The sequence below is a fragment of the Punica granatum genome, chromosome 8 (genome assembly GCF_007655135.1).
Source record: "Punica granatum isolate Tunisia-2019 chromosome 8, ASM765513v2, whole genome shotgun sequence".
In the NCBI taxonomy this organism is placed as follows: Eukaryota; Viridiplantae; Streptophyta; class Magnoliopsida; order Myrtales; family Lythraceae; genus Punica; species Punica granatum.
The window spans coordinates 20,731,236-20,750,804 of record NC_045134.1 but is presented as its reverse complement, the minus strand read 5'-3'; the positions used below and the strand labels follow the sequence as shown (position 1 = coordinate 20,750,804).

Genomic DNA, 19,569 nt, shown 5'->3' with positions numbered 1-19,569 from the left:
TAATACAATGAAATAATTATAATATAATGAAATAAAAAATTAATTGTTAATAAAAGGATATGAATAGTCTCAAAATGAATATCAAATATTAAAATTTTTTTATTAACAAGTGAAAACGCATTCCACTTCTTGCTCGATTATTCCTCCCATGATATAAGTGGGGTGCACTTGGTCTGTGGGTAGAGAAAGAACAATCATTCAACAGCTTGATCTGGGCTCATCAACTCACACGTTCGTATGTGTTTCAAGTTGGTAATATGAAACATCAGTAGGCTTAGGGTCTTTCTCCCAATCAAAAAAGAAAATTGATGCATTAAAGTTTTCAGTATCGGAGAAATTTTTGATCAATGTCAACTTTGATTCTGAAGCCTACATATAAGGAAGATGAACACGGAGCTTTTTTTTTTTTTGGTTCGTGAGAAATTTTCTTTCTTTTTTTTTTTTAATTTTAATTTCTATCCGATATATGATACAATACTCTCAAATCTCAAAACTCAAAATGGTAATCTTTCTCAGATTTCTGCCACAGTAGAAACTTCAATTTGATGACGTCATCTATCTTTCTATCGTGCGACAGTCGATGCCGTAATTGTGGTCTCAATGGCGTGAGGGAATCTGATTCCCAATAGAGGGTCGCAAGTGAACCCTCCACTATCTACCAAAGCTGCATTCTTGTACAGAAATTCTGTCACAATCGCCGCGCCAGGCCCTGCCACGAGCTCGTCCCAGACTCGGTCTGCCTCCTCGCCTCGCCTATGGAACACCTTAGTCGCGTTAAGCCTGTGGAGACTCCACCCCTTCAGGTTCCATAGTCTGTGGATCTTCTCCCGCTGCCGGGACGCCAGTTTGCATGTGTTTTTCTTGATCTCCTCGATGGCCTCCTTGAGCACTCTGGCACGGGCCTGCCTGTTGAGGAATTTCTTGGTCCGAAAGTACCTGTCCAGCTCTGGGACGCCGATTGCTCTCCTGATGCCCTTAGAGTAGTCGGCTTCCGGGTCAAACATCTCCCGGACCTCATCTACTAGACCTTGTTGTACCATTCGATCAACGCGGTCGCACACGTACTTGTGGAGTACAGGCATTTCCACATCGACCCAGAGGAAGCAACAGTCATACATGGGCGACCTGAAATGGTAATTATAGTACTCGTGGTTCGTAACTAGAGCCTCTACGTACGAGTTGGAGCCACCAACTACCACCGGGAGCTGGCTACGCGCCCCGATCGATCCAATTGCAAGGGATGCCTCATAACAGAAGTCCGCCCGGGTGAAATCTTCATCTGGGGGGACTGTCCCCAGCAAGTGGTGAGGGATGCCACATTGCTCGTCCTCGGTGATCTTGTTAGTGACGACGTCCAGGCCCTTATAGACCTGCATCTTGTCGGAGTTCACGATCTCTGCTGGGAACCTGGATGCAATGTCGATTGACAGCCTGGATTTCCCGGTCCCAGTGGCTCCCAGTATGACCACGATCTTCTCCTTCTGCCGGCGAGGATTCATCATCACAAGGTCCATATTGAGGTGGCCTCCATATGTATCCACCAAGGGCCGATTAGTGGCCGGTCTGCACATGACCATGGAAATTCTCTTCATGACCCCAGATGACACGGGTGGTGCAATATAACGATGTCGAGATCGAAAGCAGGGAAGAGATTCAGAGGCCAACAGGCATACAAAGGATATGAGAAGAACTACTTCTCAACTGAGTTCACAGGTCATATAAAGATTGGGTTAACTGAGTATTTATATGGTTTTGTAAGTGCAAATTGGTCAACTCAAGTAAGAATCTGTATTTTTCAATTAATTTAGTGTATTTTGCTCATACAAAAATTACTTTAGTGTATTCTTTTTAATTTAATGTTTTGTCTTTTGGTATAAACTTTTCTTTTTTTCGTCTGACGATGAAAGGTAAAGGGCACTAAGCCTCTCAACTTGCAGGGATGAGTGACAGGATGTGATAAATCCAATTGCAGGGGCAATGGTTTGGCCTCAAATGCGAATGTGTTGGTCCAGTGGCAATTGTCGGAGAGGTATTGGATGACGAGGAATGCGGTTGACTCAAGAAAACGTACGAGGTACACAACAGTACATATTGCACATAAGAACAAATTGCCAAACAAAAAAAAAACCCCCAAAATTACGTCTTTGCTTTTCCATATGCATCTGATATCTAGAAAGCCCAAGATTCTGACTAACTCAGCACGAGTTAGGTCAGCCTATTAAGAGATAAAATTCTCTCAATCATGGATTTTTTTCGTAAGGATTCGAATCCAATATATTATTTAAAAGAAATAAACTCTGAATCGCTTAAATATAATTCATGTTAGAGAAAAATAAATTTTACTTTTTTTGAGAAAAAAGGAAAATTGATTTTCTCTACGCCCAACTTTCCATAGACATATGTTAACATCACTTTTAGAAGGAAACTTCCTGGAAATTTGGCATGATACTTGAAGGGGGACAATAAGGCTTGGTTTGAGAGTGTTGTTGTTGAAATAGAAGTGCTGAAGTATAATTACTGAAAAATAAATGCTGATTTTAGAATAAGCAAAAGCGTTTAGGAGAGAACAATTGAAAACTGCTGAAAATAAAAAAGATAATTATTAATACTTGGAATAGAATAAGCAGAAACAGATTTCATAAGCACCTATTAATCTGATTGAGAAAATCACGTTTGCAACCGCAATTTCGACCCAATCCATGGTTTCAAAATTTCTCACCAAACACCAAATCTGAAATTATAAGGAAAAATAATTTCGGAACCTCCCATCGCACTCTCAAACGAACTCTAAGTGGTGAAGTTGTGGGGGTACAACTATGACTATAAACTTCACTTGTATTTTAATGCTTCACTATAAATCACCTCGGTAAAACGTGGACGATTTTGTTAGAAAATTGAATTAACTGAAATACCATGATCTCACGTGCCAATAAAGTCGAATCAATTAGGTAATTGGGAAGCATACCTGCATTAATTGCGGAAGTTAAAGACGAGCAAGAGGCGGTTGTTGTGATCTTCGAAGTCAGTATGTTATGCTATAGACCGTTTCTATCTAAGTAATGGTAGTAATGGGGTTTTAAAAGAGCATCTATTTAACGTACGGCTTGAGGACCATAGCCCCTCAATTGCATCTAAGTACCTAAGATCATTGTAATTTTTAATTCTGCCCATTATCAAATTAGAAATTATGGTATCTGCACATTAAACCCCATACTTTACCGAGATATCGTTAAGGCCCATTACTTAAAACTTTAGTAGATCACCTAATCAGGTCAATAACAAAGATAACCATAATACATAGCTAATTAATATATATGTTGGACCATAATTATTGAATAAAATCCAACAATCTCCCTCTTGGCCGACCTATATATCACCGTACAGTTATATATTACAATACTATAGGAGCGCTCTTAATTGGTAACTTTACCAAACATCTAAACAATTTGGTACATCGAACATATCAACATAGGACCAAAGCGACCTTCATCACATATATATCGTGACTACCCATCAATGATCACATACATCAATATATTCAATGACGTAGATCAAGTATGGATCTGCAGCATGGAAATTACATGCAATGTGATCTCAACACGCCTATTTCCAACTGGTCCAATGTATTCTATAGTGAGATCAAATAATACTTAATCAGAGTGGAATGTCCTGTAAACTACATTCCGTATAAAGTTTAATTTCCCATTATGTACTAGTACAATCGAATAACATCGAAATACAACCTCCCACTAAATCGTAGTATCCTCACAAATAATACCCTTATGAGCAACATGCTCATGAAAGAACATGGGTGGTAAGCCTTTAGTGAGCGAATCCGCAATCATTGAATAACTAGCCACTTTGAATTATTGTTAGAATATAAGACCACCAACTTATTGTCGCATAATAACTTTAATGGTCTTTCAAAAGTATGCATATTTCACAGCCAATGACAAATTTCGTAGTCATATTCCATAATTAGATACCGCATAACAGCTACGAACTTTGCCTCCATCATTGAAATAGTGGTAAGCGTTTGCTTATCACTCTTCCAGGAGATGACCCATCCAATCAGTAGATAAACATAGCCAAACATGGATCCTAGACTGTGCATCCATTTAAAAATCATAATACTTAATGATCTCCAACTGATTACATAAGTGAACATGAAACACTTAAGTAGTTCTCTGTAAATACCGTAAAACCTATTTGGCTGCATTCCAATGATCTACACCGAAATTACTTGAGTACCTCATAAACATGGCAACTATGTATGCTCAGATGCGTTTGTACGGACCAGAATGTGGACTCTCGTCGGGGCCCGCATGTGCGCGACCTGAAATCGCGCGGCTTGGGAGTGTCCACCTCTCCGTGGGGATGCGTGACGGACACATGTGAGAAGGAGTTGTCACTTATCATTTTACGACCCGAAGGTCGAGGGTGGATAAGTTACCCGGGTCTAGGGGTATGAAACACCTAGTTGTTATTAAGGCATTGATCTGTGTGGAATCGGAAAGTCCGAGTTCGGGGGTTCATGTTACGTGCGGGCCTATATCTCGCACGCCCTTTCGGTACTCTGGTTTGCTAGGCTTGCATGTTTTATTATTTATCGCATGAATTAAGTTGCGCTCGATTCGCACGTTTTGACACCGTAAATTTGATGAATTAAACGATGTCGGTTGAGAAGCCGAGAGCGAAGTAAATCTGTGTGTCGGGGAATTGGTTCACAATCTTGCGATACAATTCATCAAACCATAGCGGTTGAATTCCTGCGTGTACCGGAATCGCGAAATCTTTGATTTACTTTTGACTAGGCAAGCATGGGACCGATTCAAATTATTCGACTCTCGGACCATTCGCTCACCGACTGGAATTTTACAGAATGAATGTACAAAATAGAAATCTTTACAATACTCTCGAAAAAAGTAAATAAAAATTACAAATGGCCGAATTCCAGTCGACTTGCGTTCGGTTATTATTCCTCTCCAACTCACCGTGAGTTTAAGGAAAAGACCGAATAACTGAAACTTGATGCACGCTCTCACTGAATAGGGTGTTGGACCCTGTGAGTGATGATTAGGGCGTTGGATCCTGTGATCGATGATTAGGGCGTTGAACCCTAATATTGTTCGGCTTAGGGATCAGGCTCGACCCGTATGGCAAACATGGGCTGGAAAATAACAAGTAACAGGTAAATAACAGACAATGTGTTTGCATTTACCGAATGTACGTGGATTAGCAAGTTTATTAATCCGGGGTATTTTGACATGCAAATCCTACCCTAGACAAACAAGTGCGTGCTAATATTTTAGCATTCGACTTTGATTTGAGAATTTGACAAAGAAAGTTAAATCTCATGTGTATGAATTGCTTTTACAATGTTTCGGTGTTGGGACACTAAATTACCGCTGAATTAACCAAACTCGTGTTTTGACTCTAGATTTGGAACCTAGAGTTCCCCTAATCATTATCTAGTGTTTGGTTAGGTCGAGTGAAAGATTAATCAGCGTTTTGCATGTTTTGCGATAGAGATAACCGTCCTACTTACCCGAGTCTATGCTAGGATGACAAAAACTCATCAGTGGATAAGAAAAGGCTTAGCAGATGAACCTACACCTGAACAGGTAGCCCGTTCTTATCCTGATACTATAGTGTTTTTGTCAAGCTAATCCTAGGGGTGTCGCTGAATTCTAAAAAGACGATTTTGCCCTTTATTTGAAAATTGTTTTTAGAAAAGGGAAACATAGCAGTGCGGGCCACCTCGGCCTGTAGCCGGTGTCGACCAATTCCCTGGATCTTCTAGGATCGTCTAGGCCTGTAGCGGGCCACCTGGCATTGTATGTTGTTGATGAACCTTGTTTGCTAGACGTCCATGATACATCGGACCGCACGTTTCGGGTTTTGAAATGGACAAGTTTTGAAAATGGCACTAACTTCATTTGACAACTCATCGACGCAAGTTATCAGTTAATTGCCAATTCATGCAAAAGTTGTCAGTGTGAAATGGGTTTAATCATGTAAGCGTCCCAATTAACCCGTTGGTGAATTTAACGCTTAAGCTTATTGCCGAATGCGTTAATTGTGAAAACGATTCATGCATCGGCAACTAGGACGGGTCAAGAAAGACCGAAGATGACTCGGTCAAGAATGACCTAGCACATCCTTGGTCCTAATAGGCCCGAAAGGGTCACCTAATTGCGAATTCAAGTCTATTGTTTGAAAAAGATAATTTTAATGCGAGATTTGCGACGTTATTGAAATTGCGACTTGCACGAAATCTGAGAACGGACTCAAAATGGGGAGAGGAAGCCTCGTGCAACCCGTACGAGTCTAAGAGACTCTCGGCCACTTCTCCTTGGAGAAAATCGAGAGGTCTCATGGCCCAAATTGGGTTCCACGAGGTTTCCCCGTCTCGTTTCGAATCATTTCTCGCATGCTCAAGCAACAAACACGATGAATGATAAGCGTTTTAACGAAAGTCAGTATTGCCATGTTGTATAGCACATTCAAGCATGGAAGCATGCACAAACATATTATTTAAGAAATCGATAAAATAATACCGACTTCATGCACGTGGAAAAACACGATGAAACTCGGGAATCGAATTTGGATAGGGCCAAGAAGCTCTTTCCTTGTCCGAAAGGAGCAAAGGAGCATTCGGCCACCTCTCATGGAGGGTAACCCGTGAGCTCTTTGCCTGTCTCAGGCCGGGATGTTCTTCTCAACTACGATCTAAGTGTTTCCCGACATGCTAGCATGTAAATCAAGGATAAACATGCATGATAGAACATAAGATTGCATAAAAATGTAAACTTGCAAGCAAAACATGCTTAAAGCACCACATTACTGCATAAGCACACAATAAATGTAAAAAGTCCTAACTCCTCTAAGTCGAGAATGTTCTACCTAGCCTCGGGATGCAAGGAAAAAGTCGAGGAAGGGTTTGAGAGTCGGGTGACTCAGTGGAATCCTCGGAAGTATGTTCGGGTGCACGAGATGCACGTTCGGGCGAGCAGCAGAGCGCAGATGGACGTGCGCGAGCACGGGCATGCGCGGGAGGGAGCTCAGTGTGCGGTCGGGCGCGCGGGTGGGCGCAGCAAGGACATAGGCTCGCGGGCGTTAGCACGGACGTGCGGACGTCGGGGACATACGGACGTGCATGTGCATGCAAGCCAAGGGGATGTCCGGGACGTACAAGTGTAGGAACGCGCACAAGAGCATGAGCGCGTACGGACATGCACGGCGAGGCGCGCACGGGCGAGGGTGCTGGAGCGCGCGAGGCACGGGCGAGGTGCGTGCGGCCGACGTGCGGTTACGGGTGACTGTTCACCCGAGAGCCCGATTTCACCCAAAATTACCTAAATGACCTGAAACAATAACTTAAAGACTTCAAATGGAAAAACCAAGTTCACCAATGAATTCCATGGGTCCGAAATGAGTGGAATATGGAGTTTGAGAAATTTCGAACTTAAGTCGAGATGATGAACATCGGCTTTGGACTTAAGAACTAAAGGCTCTCTTTGGATTTGTTTCGATTTTTCACTTTTTGGTTTGAAGTGTTGAAGCTTGTTGGTTTTTTGCAATAGAGTTGAGAGCATTTCCTAGAGGAAGAAAGCTAGTGAGAAGCATGCAAGAAGAGAAGTGATTAGCTTAATCACTTTGGAGCAATATATAGGCAAAGCTAATGAGTAATTAAAGAAAAGAAAGTGCAATTAGTTCAAGGACTAGCAAAATTCGATTGCCCTAATGAGGATGAGTATGAATGTGAGCCAAGTATTCTTCAAGAGGAAGAGCCAAAAACATTAATGACTTGAATGGGATGTTGGAGTGTAGAAGTGAAAAACTAAAGATATTTTTGCTTCCTCTTGCAAGGTGGCATGTAAGGTGGCTAGCTTTGTCTTGAGCAAAGGGAAGAAGATGCCATGGGTCCCGCTTGGGTTGGAGTTGAGTTGGGAGTAAGCTCGAGTCTCGATTGATCGCGCGTTAGAAATTCGTGGTTCGAATTGAACGTCGAATTGTCGATATACGCGAGAAAACGAATCCAATGAGCTCAAGATTGCCACTTTTTGTGGAAAAATCCCCCGGGTCCATGTGAGGCTCAGAAGCCGTTTTTACCCGTTTCAGGTGACCAGAGCGAAGTTAACCGCTTCTGACTACATATCTTGTGTTTGCATCTCACATTGGTCATTTTGACATAAATTGTCAGACAATGTGAACAATTGACCCTTAAGCCGGTAATGCAAATGTGGAGCCAGAAACGTCCTAGGAGGCCCAAACTGGATTTCTCATATTGCTTTCTGAGTTGCTTGATCGCACCGGAGATCACTGTAATCTCTATTTATCGAGATCGGACCTCTAAGGACTTGAAAAGTGCATCTGGGACCTTTCAAACATTGCTTGGGAGGTCTAGATGAGTTGTGTAATTCATTCCGACGATTCCACATTGAGCCTTGGGAAGGCTAGCACTGTGTAAGGTAGGCATCCGGTGTCAAATTTCCCGAAAGAGGACCTCCGGATATGGATTTCCACTGAAAATGGTCTTTTATGCTCCTCGGAGGTTACTCGGGAAACTGAGAAGGGTTATGCTGTCTGTTTTGCCCAATTGTGTATGTCTGCTAGAGTTTTCAGGACAATGCAGTATGAACTTCGTTGCCGTAATTCCGTCAGACCATTCTCCGGTTATGCATTTCCGAAGATGGGTATGCTCGTTTTGTCACTCATAAGTCATTTGAAGTGTCTGTGTGGCTTCCAAGAGACAATCTGAAGCATTGTCCAAGCTCTATATGCTTGTGGGGCATGGCCGAATCTGACATTTGGAATTAACTTTTCTCTAGGAAACCGGCATTGTTAGACTTCCACTGAAAAGTTTTATGTATACAGAAAGTTGTTCTGTATAGAGCAGATGATTTGCAAAATGCTTTTGAAGACACTTTTCATCTGTTTGGCAATGATGTGGATTTTTGGAGTCCAATATTGACTATTTTTTGATAGTCGAGCGAACTATCGGAAAATAGCACTGTTCGTGTGAACTCTAAACATGCCGGTTTTGGATGTTGTTGGGCTCTCTGGTCTTTTTGTTGGCTTCTGATGACCAAGGTTGTTCTTCTGTCGTGTGCATATGTCATCTGCTTGATTTTACTGACTTAAAGTGAATAGTGATTTTCTTGCTTTGTTGAGCCTTTCAACTGTATCCACACTCGAGTCATGGCATTGTATGTTGTCGATGAACATTGTTTGCTTGATGAACCAAAATGGGGTGCTGACAGCGTTCATACTTGTGCATGCATCAAACTCCTAGACTCCATAGCATATGCATAGGAAATCTGCTATAACTTTATCTGTTCAAATTTATTCTTGGAGCACTGATTGAGACTGAATTTTTCTCCTTTAGAAACAGGGGTGTCTCCCGATTTTCAATCTTTTATGCAAATATATTTACTCCCACTGAACTTATTGTTTCTATATTTATCAACCGTATTCATCTCGAAACCAAATGAGATGACAATTTGGTGAAACTTATGACACCATTGACGAGATGCCTACTTTAGACTGTTCTTGAGTGTTCTTGAGGTTGTTAAATTTGTTATTCTAAACTAACCTCTTAAGGTTGGATAGGGAGTAATTTAATTTTGTCTTATCAATATTAGAAACGACAGCTGCAAAAAAAAGATTCCCTTTAAGGACAACATGCTTAACCTTATCTCCCCCAAATTCAAAATCCTCAAAAATTGGTGTTTCTCGCCAATGAATCACTTGATGGTGTGATCATAAAACCTGTAACCCCTGGATCTTTCACAATAGCCAACCCAATAGTAATTTACCATCTTTATGTCTAGTTTCTTTCATTTGACCTATTTGGCGTTGCCTTAACTAGACAACCCCAAATGCATAAATAATTCAAATTGAGTTTCTTGCCCATCCATAATTCATGAGGGGTTTACAGTGCTGCTTTAGATGGCACTTTGTTTATAATAAGCTGCGTTTTTCACTACCTTTCCCTAGAGGTATTCTGGTAAGGTAGAATGACTAATCACCTCGCCATATCCTTAAGTCTCCTAATTTGTCTATCAGTAAAATCATTCACGCTGGGACTTCCTGGTATGGTGTATTGTTGGACGATACCGTATACCTCTGACGATTTAACAAAAGGTCTAGACATTATTCACTTAATTCGTCAAATCCACCATAGTATTCACCATGGTAAGATCCTATGGCATTAATCCTCTTGCTAAGTTGGTTATCAACCTCGGCCCTTGTCCATTCTCAACTTGGGGAATGGATATTGTGGGGCTGCTCCTACTTGCCTTTGGTGAACGGAAATTTGTTATTGTGGCAGTAGAGTATTTTTCCGAGTGGGTGGAAACGAAAGTCGTCGCTTCTATCACTGAGAGAGCTATCATTAAGCTTTTCACGACCCTTATCAGCATATTTGAGGTCCCCCACACGTTGGCCTTAGATAATGGAACGTGGTTTCCTGGAAAGGAGTTTAAAAATTCTGCAATGAGCTTCAAATTGAGTTCAGGTTTGCTTCCGCGGGTTACCCTCAAACTAATGGGTTGGTGGAAAGGACAAACCCAATAGTCCTACATGGCATACGCATCAAATTCTTAGAGCTAGGAGGAAATTGGGTTGATGAGTTATACAATGTCCTCTGGTCATATAGGACCACGCCTAGGGGAAACTAATCAAACCCTCGTTAGCTTGGTCTACGGGTCTGAGGTAGTCCTTCTCGTGGAATTTGGGCTACACACGTACTAGGTGGAAATCTACAACAAGAGCCTTAATGATCGAATGTGAGCGAAGGAGCTGGATATCTTGGAAGAGCGTAGGCTAGATACAATTGACTCCATGGCCCGTGCCAGAAAGGCTACCGCCAAATACTTCAACAGGAAAGTCAAAGCTAGACAGTTCACAGTGAGTGACTAGGTCCTAAGGAGAAACGAATTCACAAGGCTGTCGTGACGGAACAAGCTCACACCCAAATGGGAAGGCCTATGCAAATTCATCCGCATTCCCTACCCCAACGCGTATGTTTACGAGGACGTGAATGTAAAGCAGCTCCCTCGTAATTTCAATGCTATGCACCTTCGCAAGTATTTCTTTTAATTCATGCAAAGTCGTATTTTAACGGGTCTTAGGTATCGGTCTATGATGTTACCGTTGTTTATGTTATGCAAAGGTCCATTTATCAAAGAAAGTTTTTTTATAAGCATTTACTCAAATTGCTCTCTTTGCAGTTCATGACTGATTTTTCTACCAAGCCTGTGTTAGGATACGTGATGATGGGGCAATGAGTAAGGCCTATTGTCAACGTCCACATAAGGCAAGAAGGGAATGCGCTTGACAAGGTGCTCGAGTGATGTCAGTTATCATTCGAGAGCGGTATTAGTAATTGCACACCTTTCAACAAGGTGCTCAAATGATGTTAGTTATTACTCGAGAGTGGTATTAATAACCGCACACTTTCACTCTACTCAACAAGATGCTCGAGCGATGTCAGTTATCACTCGAGAGCGGTATCAACAACCACACACCTTCGCTTTGCTCAATAAGGTGCTCGAGTGATGTCAAATATCACTTGAGAGAGGTATCAGCAACCGTACACCTTTGCTCCGCTCAATAAGGTGCTCTAGTGATGTTAATTATCACTTGAGAGTGGTATCAGTAACTGCACACATTCGCTTCGTTCAAGAAAGTACTCGAGTGATGTCAGTTATCACTGGAGAGCGGTATCAGTAACTTCACATCTTCGCTCCGCTCGACAAGGTGCTAGAGTGATGTCAGTTATCACTCAAGAGTGGTATCAATAACCGCACCTCACTCAATAAGGCGATCGAGTGATGTCAGTTATCAGTTGAGAGTGGTATCTGTAACTACACACCTTCGCTTTGCTCATGAGGTGCTCGAGTGATGTTAGTTATCACTCGAGAGTGGTATTAGTGACCATAAGCTTGAACCATATTATGGATTGGTGCCTTAAAGATACCAGTCATCATCAAAAAGTAGTATCAGTCACAGTACACCTCGCTATGCATCGAACGCGACGCTAATCTAAAAGATTTAGTGGTATTGGTCACCACATAAGCCATTTTGGAGGGGGGGGAGTAGCATCGATGACTATTCCTCGACAAAAACATTTATTTGGAATTATTAAAATTTCAAAGTATGTTATAGCATCGCTAAATTATAATGCTTCGCGTGGATCAGATGGATCGTACAAACACAATTAAAGACGCTCATGAATGGAGATGAAAAGGACTTCATTAATGTTGAGAATATTTACAAGGATAAGCGCATGAATTCCCAAGTACAACTGAGGTAAGGAGAGAAGATCTATGTTCGAGTGGCTTCTGTTTCAGGCTAGAAGGTTTCTTGGGCAGCCTCAAGTTTACTGGAGGCCTCTGCTGCGTCATCGTGAGGGGCCTTCGTTGCCGTGTCAACCTAGGCTGCAGGAGCTGTGTCAATGCCTCGTCTCCTGAGCGACGGGAGATGAAACGTGGGCGTGGCATCCTCAGCTGGGGACTCGGCCTCTCCCAAGGCAACCTTGTTGCTATAATAGTGTGTGAAAGTGTCATACTTCCGTGTGTCCATTTGAGGGTCCTTCTCGCGAAGCTCCCCTCGGATTCCTCGAGCCAACTCAAATAGAACCCAACCCAGGTCTGCAGCACACTCGGTCCCCGCCTTGTTCTTAGTAACAGCCTAGGCATCAGCCTTTGCCACTGTTTCCTCTTTCTCCTTTTTTGCCGCATCAAGGGCGACCTTCTTCTCCTTCCCGACAGCCTTGATTGCCGTCACGTGGTAGTGAGTCATGTGTTCCTTCTCTTGCTGCTATTTCTTGGCGTCTCTTTTGTGAGCCTTCACCTTCGTCTCCAAGGCTGCCACATGGTCTTTCTAGTGGCCAAGCTCAATCTCAAAAGCCTTACGCGAAGACTCCTACTCTTTCGCTAGGCGATCCTTATTTTCGTTGGCCTTCTTGAGCTTGGCCACATCGTGAAATAGGCTGTTCAAGACCTTGTAGCGACCATGGAGGACCTGTATTCAGAGGGTGTTCTGTGTTAGTTAAAAAACAAGTGAAGGTACCTAATTAAGGATCAAAACGAAGTACTTACGCGCATCTCCTCCCTTAGGAGAGTATGAACCGCTTCTGTACAAGGCACCCCAATGAAGTCTCTCCTTTGCTACTTATCCTCAATGAGATAGATGAATTCCAGAAGCCGCATGGAAACTCCAAAATCCTCAATGGAAAAGTCCTCCATCATCGTCCAATTAGATGAAGGCATGTATAGGCTGCGAGGACAAGGTACCTCTTCGCGTTGCTGCTCCGTAGCAGTAGCCATAGAACTCCTTAAGGCCAAGCCTGTCTTTCGACCCTCTAACGGAGGACTTGAATCCTCCAAGACATCCTTGACCTGAACAGGAGACATAGTCTCCATCCTCGCTTTATTCTTGTAGGAATTGCGTGCCTAACAAAGCAACAGCGGAAGCGGTAGAAAGTTGAAAATTCAAAAATTTCTACCGTGTGAAACCTAAAACTAGGATCATACTAGAAGAACTGATACTAGGTTGTCAAACCAAGCGCTCCACGTGTCGCGCCTCTACTAGTGTCCACGCCAACCGTATCGATGGAACTCCGGGCTTGACGGTGCTAGCAGCCTATACCCGAAGGAAGGCGCTGGCACAAGATAAAACTTTTAGACTAATGGACCTTAATAAGGCCCTTGAGCAAATTGTAATCGCATTACAACTTACCGTAATCGAATCGGGTAATTCTTGAACCCGAGCGTCGATGCCTCAAAGCATGGACCTAGGTGCCTATTTATAAGGCTTTGGAGGGGCCATTTGTCAAATCCTTATTGGGCCAAGTGTCATTGCATGATCGCACCACGAGTCGGCACATTATTGGTCCACTTATCATTGTATGATTGGACCAAGTGTCATCGCCAGATTCGATCCCCTAGTTGATCCTTTAAATCTTATGATCGAAATCCAATTAATCGGGAAGTTTAATCTCATTAAACTTCCGACATTTCTGTCTTGTGCTTAACCTCATCTACTCTCTATTAGATGATGTCGCTTTCATCATCCGCCAATTCGGTTGTTGCGTGTGACCCTGTAGGTTCCCGATTACGTTGGCAGTAATATTGAAATCTCAATTTTGATATTACAAGTAGTGAGCGGTATCTAGCAATGCATCACTACGATCAAGCAATCATAAAGTCGACTGTTTGACGAACCTATGGACTATGTTACTGTGCAACAATGTCCCTTTGTCCTCTACATCTCAATCAAGCTTAAGGCATGGTCAGTGTCATCCTTTGTATGGCTTAATCTCTTTTTTTGGTTCCGAGTAAGTCTATCAGAGCAAATGAGCTCGATATCTCTGTATCGACTCATTTGAATATGCGCATACACTTCTAGACTTCTCCCACCAACGGGCCCAGTGAGATATCGCTCATGTTACAACGGAGGGACAAATCCTATCTTAGTCACTAACATTCCTCTCCATATTCTGTGGCATATACCCAATAACTGTCTTTATAACCAGCCTATTACGGTGGCGTTTGACGGCATCAAAGTATACAACATTACATGTAAGAAACCATGGTGGCCTCAAGTCAAAGGACCTCTGCACCATAGTCGCTATAAAAACTACTAATGACAATCTCGTAACGACTCATGTAGCAGTCTCATAGTGGGTCAGTCCAGTACGCATTACCCCTAATGCGTACCTGTGGTGCGACTTGATGTCTCTACATTTATGATCTGTGAGACTTGGTCATCAATCACCACCAAAATGGCCTTGTTGTATTGTTGTCGTCCTAGTTAACGATAATACTTCAACCAGGGACGTTTCGGAATAGTGTTCATCATTGATAGGATCTCACAATTAAGTCAAACTTGATGCCTGTCGAACCTACCATTCTAGGGAAGTTATTGTGTAAAATTAATATTTAGCATAACCCACACAATAACAAAATGCATCGTATTATAATGAAATACATGGCATAATGCAGAATTGATGACAGATTGTCTCTAGAGTATACACCAATTCCCAACACTTCTTCCTTTACCCCTCGACAAAAGACTTGCATTCCTCGCATTAGCGCAAGGGCTTTACAGCAAAAGCATTGGGGGCAGTTGGGATAACAGCGACGGGCGTGTTAACTCACGTCAGAATGCTGACCCCTTGGATGCTCTAGGGCAAGTAGGGGGCAACTGACACAGAGCCTGTAAAAGTTGCAGTAAGTGGGCGATGCTCGACAAATGACCTGTCAATCAAAGGAAAAAGATAAGAATTAGTATATCCCCAACTAATTTGGATTAGTCAGTTAGAAATCAATTGCGTCGCTTCGAGGCAATGCTTGCTCAGGGTATGCCTAATGAAAATATGCTTAATGGGATACCCCTCATTTGGCTAAACCATCTCTTTCCAAGCCTTAACAGCAGACCATTGTTCAGCCAAGTTTTGGGTCAGAATCGAGGGCAGTTGCTCGCCATACCCATTACTGTTCAATATTCCAAGGTTTCGCTTGGCTTATGAAAAACAACTTTTTCCTTCAATCCAAGTTGGTACTACGATAGTCGAAGAGGATCTTTATTCTGCCATAGTGAGGCGTGAAGAAGTACTCGTGGGTTAGCCCACGAGCTTTTCCTAGAGACTGTAAAAGTGGAGGAAGGCTTTGAGGTAATAAACAATATTATGGAGCTTACAACACACGCAAACGTGAACCACAATATCCATGAATTCAGGAGCACCTACGAAGGGGCTGTTGTGTACTGCTTGCATAGCTCCTCGATGTCCTCATGAAGGGGTTAACGAAACCGCACCTAGATCAACGTAGGCCACATGTACATCTACCTATCCTTAGGGTTATTTGGCCTACGGTTTGGATGAGGAAGGTGAGGATTTTTCTCATCAGTGAGGCAGCCCAGCATTTCTACCTCTTGAAACTCATCAGTAGTAATCTAATTTAGAGCGAAAACCTCATGATCCTCGCTTGATCTACTCGTGGAAGATTCAACCCTGTTAGCTGACGTGGCCCCATCGTTGTTTCTCTTGGAAGCCATTGCACTAACATTAAAATGGTGGTTGGAGGAGATCATCAAATAGTGCTCAGAGAATAAGAAGGGAAATGGACAGAGTTTCAGAGCAAGGGAGTCAAGAATGAGAGATATCTCCCAAATGGCGCCTTTTATAGATACTAGAATCCCATTGGAATATCAAAGGTCGTGGGATATGATGGCTTCCCACCATCATTTCTTCTAACACACTGCTAAGACGAAACGATGCTTTATCAAAAGGCCAAGGGTATGTAATGCGATATTGATCTTACGACAAGGGGGGCATGGAGAGGATTAACACGGATTGACCTCACATCCACTGTTGGATCAAGTCAAATCCAATGGCTTCATAATGCCTGAAATGTGCTTCTCGTGAGGTATGCTTCGCGAGCCATCAGGCGACACGTGTCAGTAACTTCCTTGACCACATGCGTTGCACGTGCCTAAATAGGGTGCAATGTTGGGGACTAGATTTTGAGTACTAACTTGGTAAGGCCCACAAGGCCCGATGAGCCGAGCGAAGCCTGACCCATTGAAAGGGCGATGCTGACAAAGACTTCCAAAGCTGAGCAAGTCCAGCAGAGCTCGTTCACAAGGTGTTTCATTAATGGCAATTTCGGTAATTATAAGATACACTTCCTAATATATTGAGATATGGGATCGAACGATATATTGAATATCTATTCATGGTGGTAACATAATCTATCTCTAAACTCCTTATAAATACATGCTTCTTGCATACTTTTAGGGTTAATCGACTACTTGCATTCTTTCCCTCGCACATAAGACTCAATATAACTTGAGTGTTGAAGAGGAAAATCGGGACATTACTCCTGAGTTTCCCTTGGTGCAGTGTTCTTGGCTTGTAACTAGATCGACAGCTGTGGACCCTTCATTGGGAATTTGCAAGTGGATCGTTTGTGATATCAACTCGATTTTCGCGTTCCCAATAGTATTTAGTTGTTTCAGTAGTATATATTTAGATAGAGATTATTTTCCCTTTCAATAAGTATGTTTTTCGAGATTTGAATTCGTGTTCTTATTATTACGGGAGTTAAAATTGCTTATCACTCAACAAATACTTTATTTATATATATATATATATATTATTTTATTTTCAGATTTTAGTTGTCTCTAGTATTATGGCTTGCAATGAGTGTGTTGCATGCCACGTGTAAAAGATGCTATTACATCAGAATTTAATAATAAAAATTAATGGAGGGTAAAGGAGTGAAAGTGAAATGAAAATTAAGTCAAATGATTTTTCAGAGAATTGTTTAAGTCATGTGATAAGCTTTTAAATTTTTGGAAGCAATGTTTTTTGATGATCACATCTTCGGTATAAAATATAGATCTAAGTTAGTGATTGAGATAATTATTTTAAATCATTAACTCTGAATCACTATTCGATAACGAAGTTTTGAAATTTCTGAAACAAGAATGCACTATCATATAGTACCACGCAATCATTGCTTTCATTGTGTTGCTTCTTGGACTTGCCCTATCTCGGGCCCGACCTTGGAGGCAAATTAAAGGATAATCAAAGTGGAGAGTATAAGGCGTGGCATCCAACATTCTGTTGTGATTTTTAAAAAATAATTAAATTTATATATATAAAAAGCCAAAACTAAAATTTTATTCTTATTCTTTTCATACTTGCATTAAATTAAGTTTTGAAAATCTCAGGAGGCGGTAGAATCCCTTAAGATCAACATGACTCCCACTTTTTTTGCCACGCCACGCATTTTTCCACCTGTTCGCCCTTTATTTGCCTCCTAGGTCTTGACCGGACTAGCTTATTCCTATGATTTTGGCCTCAAGACTGGTTTGGTCTCAATCATTTTTCAACAAGTTCACAACGATTTGGGTAGGCTTCATTGAGACAAATAAGGTCAATGAGTTTTATTTTGGGTGAATAAGGTCAGTGAGTTTTTCCCAGTAGTTGTTTTTCACTCAAACAATAGCAGTGAGGTCGCCAATGTAAGATTTTGTCCCTCTTTTATTCTTAGATCTCTTTAAATTATTTAATTATTTAATTTAATTGGTATTTTTGAAAAATACTATAATTGTCCTTTATGTCCGAGCTATATTTTAGAATTTTTTTCCTGATTTAAAATTTTTAACTTAACTTTTTATTCTAATTATATTTGTACATTTTATTTATAATTTATTAAATTTATCTTATTTTTTTATATTTTTTGAACTTTTTATGCAATTTAAAATATTTTCGGGGGTTTTTTAGTGCCACGTTGCTGAGCTATTTACCACAATAGAAAACATGCAAAAACTTGACGGATGATAGATCTAGAGCTGAAATGGTAGTTTGTGCATTTTGATAAAAGAATCCTAAATTTTAAAAAATATATAAAGTTCATTATTTTTAATGCATTATTAACCCTGTCCAAATCGAATTTGGTCCTCTTACTTGCTCACTCGGCATTCATTATCATATCTATTGATCCTCACCTGTCATTTTTGTAGTTGTTTCATATAACTGCCCGAACTCTAATTACTTGAAAGTCGGAATGATTAACTATTAATTGAACTTGAATATTATATTACTTCTATCAATACCTTATTAAAATTTAAAATATCAATATTTATGTGCAAAATATAAGTTGCATCAAGAATAAGTTTCCCTTGTTCTTCTAATATATATTTGTAATTCATATCATTCGTAACTCTAAATCACATAGGGAGACATTTGTTGCTTGAAAATTTGAGAAAAATTGTGAGCGATAATTTATTACATAGAATATAAATAGCGCAAAGTTATATTATTAGATTTCTAATTCAACATAATTTATTTAAAATTTAAATTGGGATAGGTGATAAATTCTGAGATCCGAAAAGTTCAAAAAACCCTAAAAATATTGATGAAATATCCTGAAGAAAACTTGGATTATTTCCAATCTATTAAGAAAGACCAAATAATGACATTGACTTGATCCGGAATACGAATAACTTCCTCAGCCCAAGGGGGGTATTTCTTCCTTTGGATTATTATTATTATTATTATTATTATTGTGTTGGAAGCACCTTTGTGTCAGATAACAATCCGCCTTTTTTTTCTAAGTTAACTTCCACCATCTATATATAATACATATGATTGTCAATAATGGCGTATGATTTTACCTGATAATCAAGATATTCCAAATTCGATATTTGTTGGAAACCACCCATATCCTTTTATTAACTATTACGATTTTTATTTCATTACACTAAACTTATAGGCCTCTTTATGTAATCAAAGAAAATTGTCTAAAATACACTAAATAGAATTAGAAAGAAAAATATCAAATTATATAAGGACAAATATATAAATAAAATATTACAGACCAATTTTAATTTCCCTTAAATCTACATCTCTATATATATAGAAATTAAAGCATAATAATTATTATTGTGGTTAATAAAACTATATGAGTACGAAGAAAATATTCAAATAAGTATTGAAAAAGGATTCTTATTTCATTACTCATAAATTTTTAGAAGTATTGCATAGCT

At 40.7% G+C, this 19,569-nt stretch overlaps 1 protein-coding gene across 1 annotated transcript; it reads right to left on the bottom strand.

The window, feature by feature from the left end:
* Positions 1-282: 282 nt before the first annotated feature.
* LOC116187119 (adenylate isopentenyltransferase 3, chloroplastic-like) lies at positions 283-1,714 on the bottom strand. Its single transcript, XM_031515724.1, has one exon. It carries the CDS (start codon positions 1,590-1,592, stop codon positions 564-566), a length of 1,029 nt encoding a protein of 342 aa, XP_031371584.1. The 5' UTR covers positions 1,593-1,714; the 3' UTR covers positions 283-563.
* Positions 1,715-19,569: the final 17,855 nt, after the last annotated feature.

What these genes read in the sequence shown, in the direction of transcription:
- LOC116187119 (XM_031515724.1), bottom strand. Translation starts at nt 1,592, where the DNA reads ATGAAGAGAATTTCCATGGTCATGTGCAGACCGGCCACTAATCGGCCC.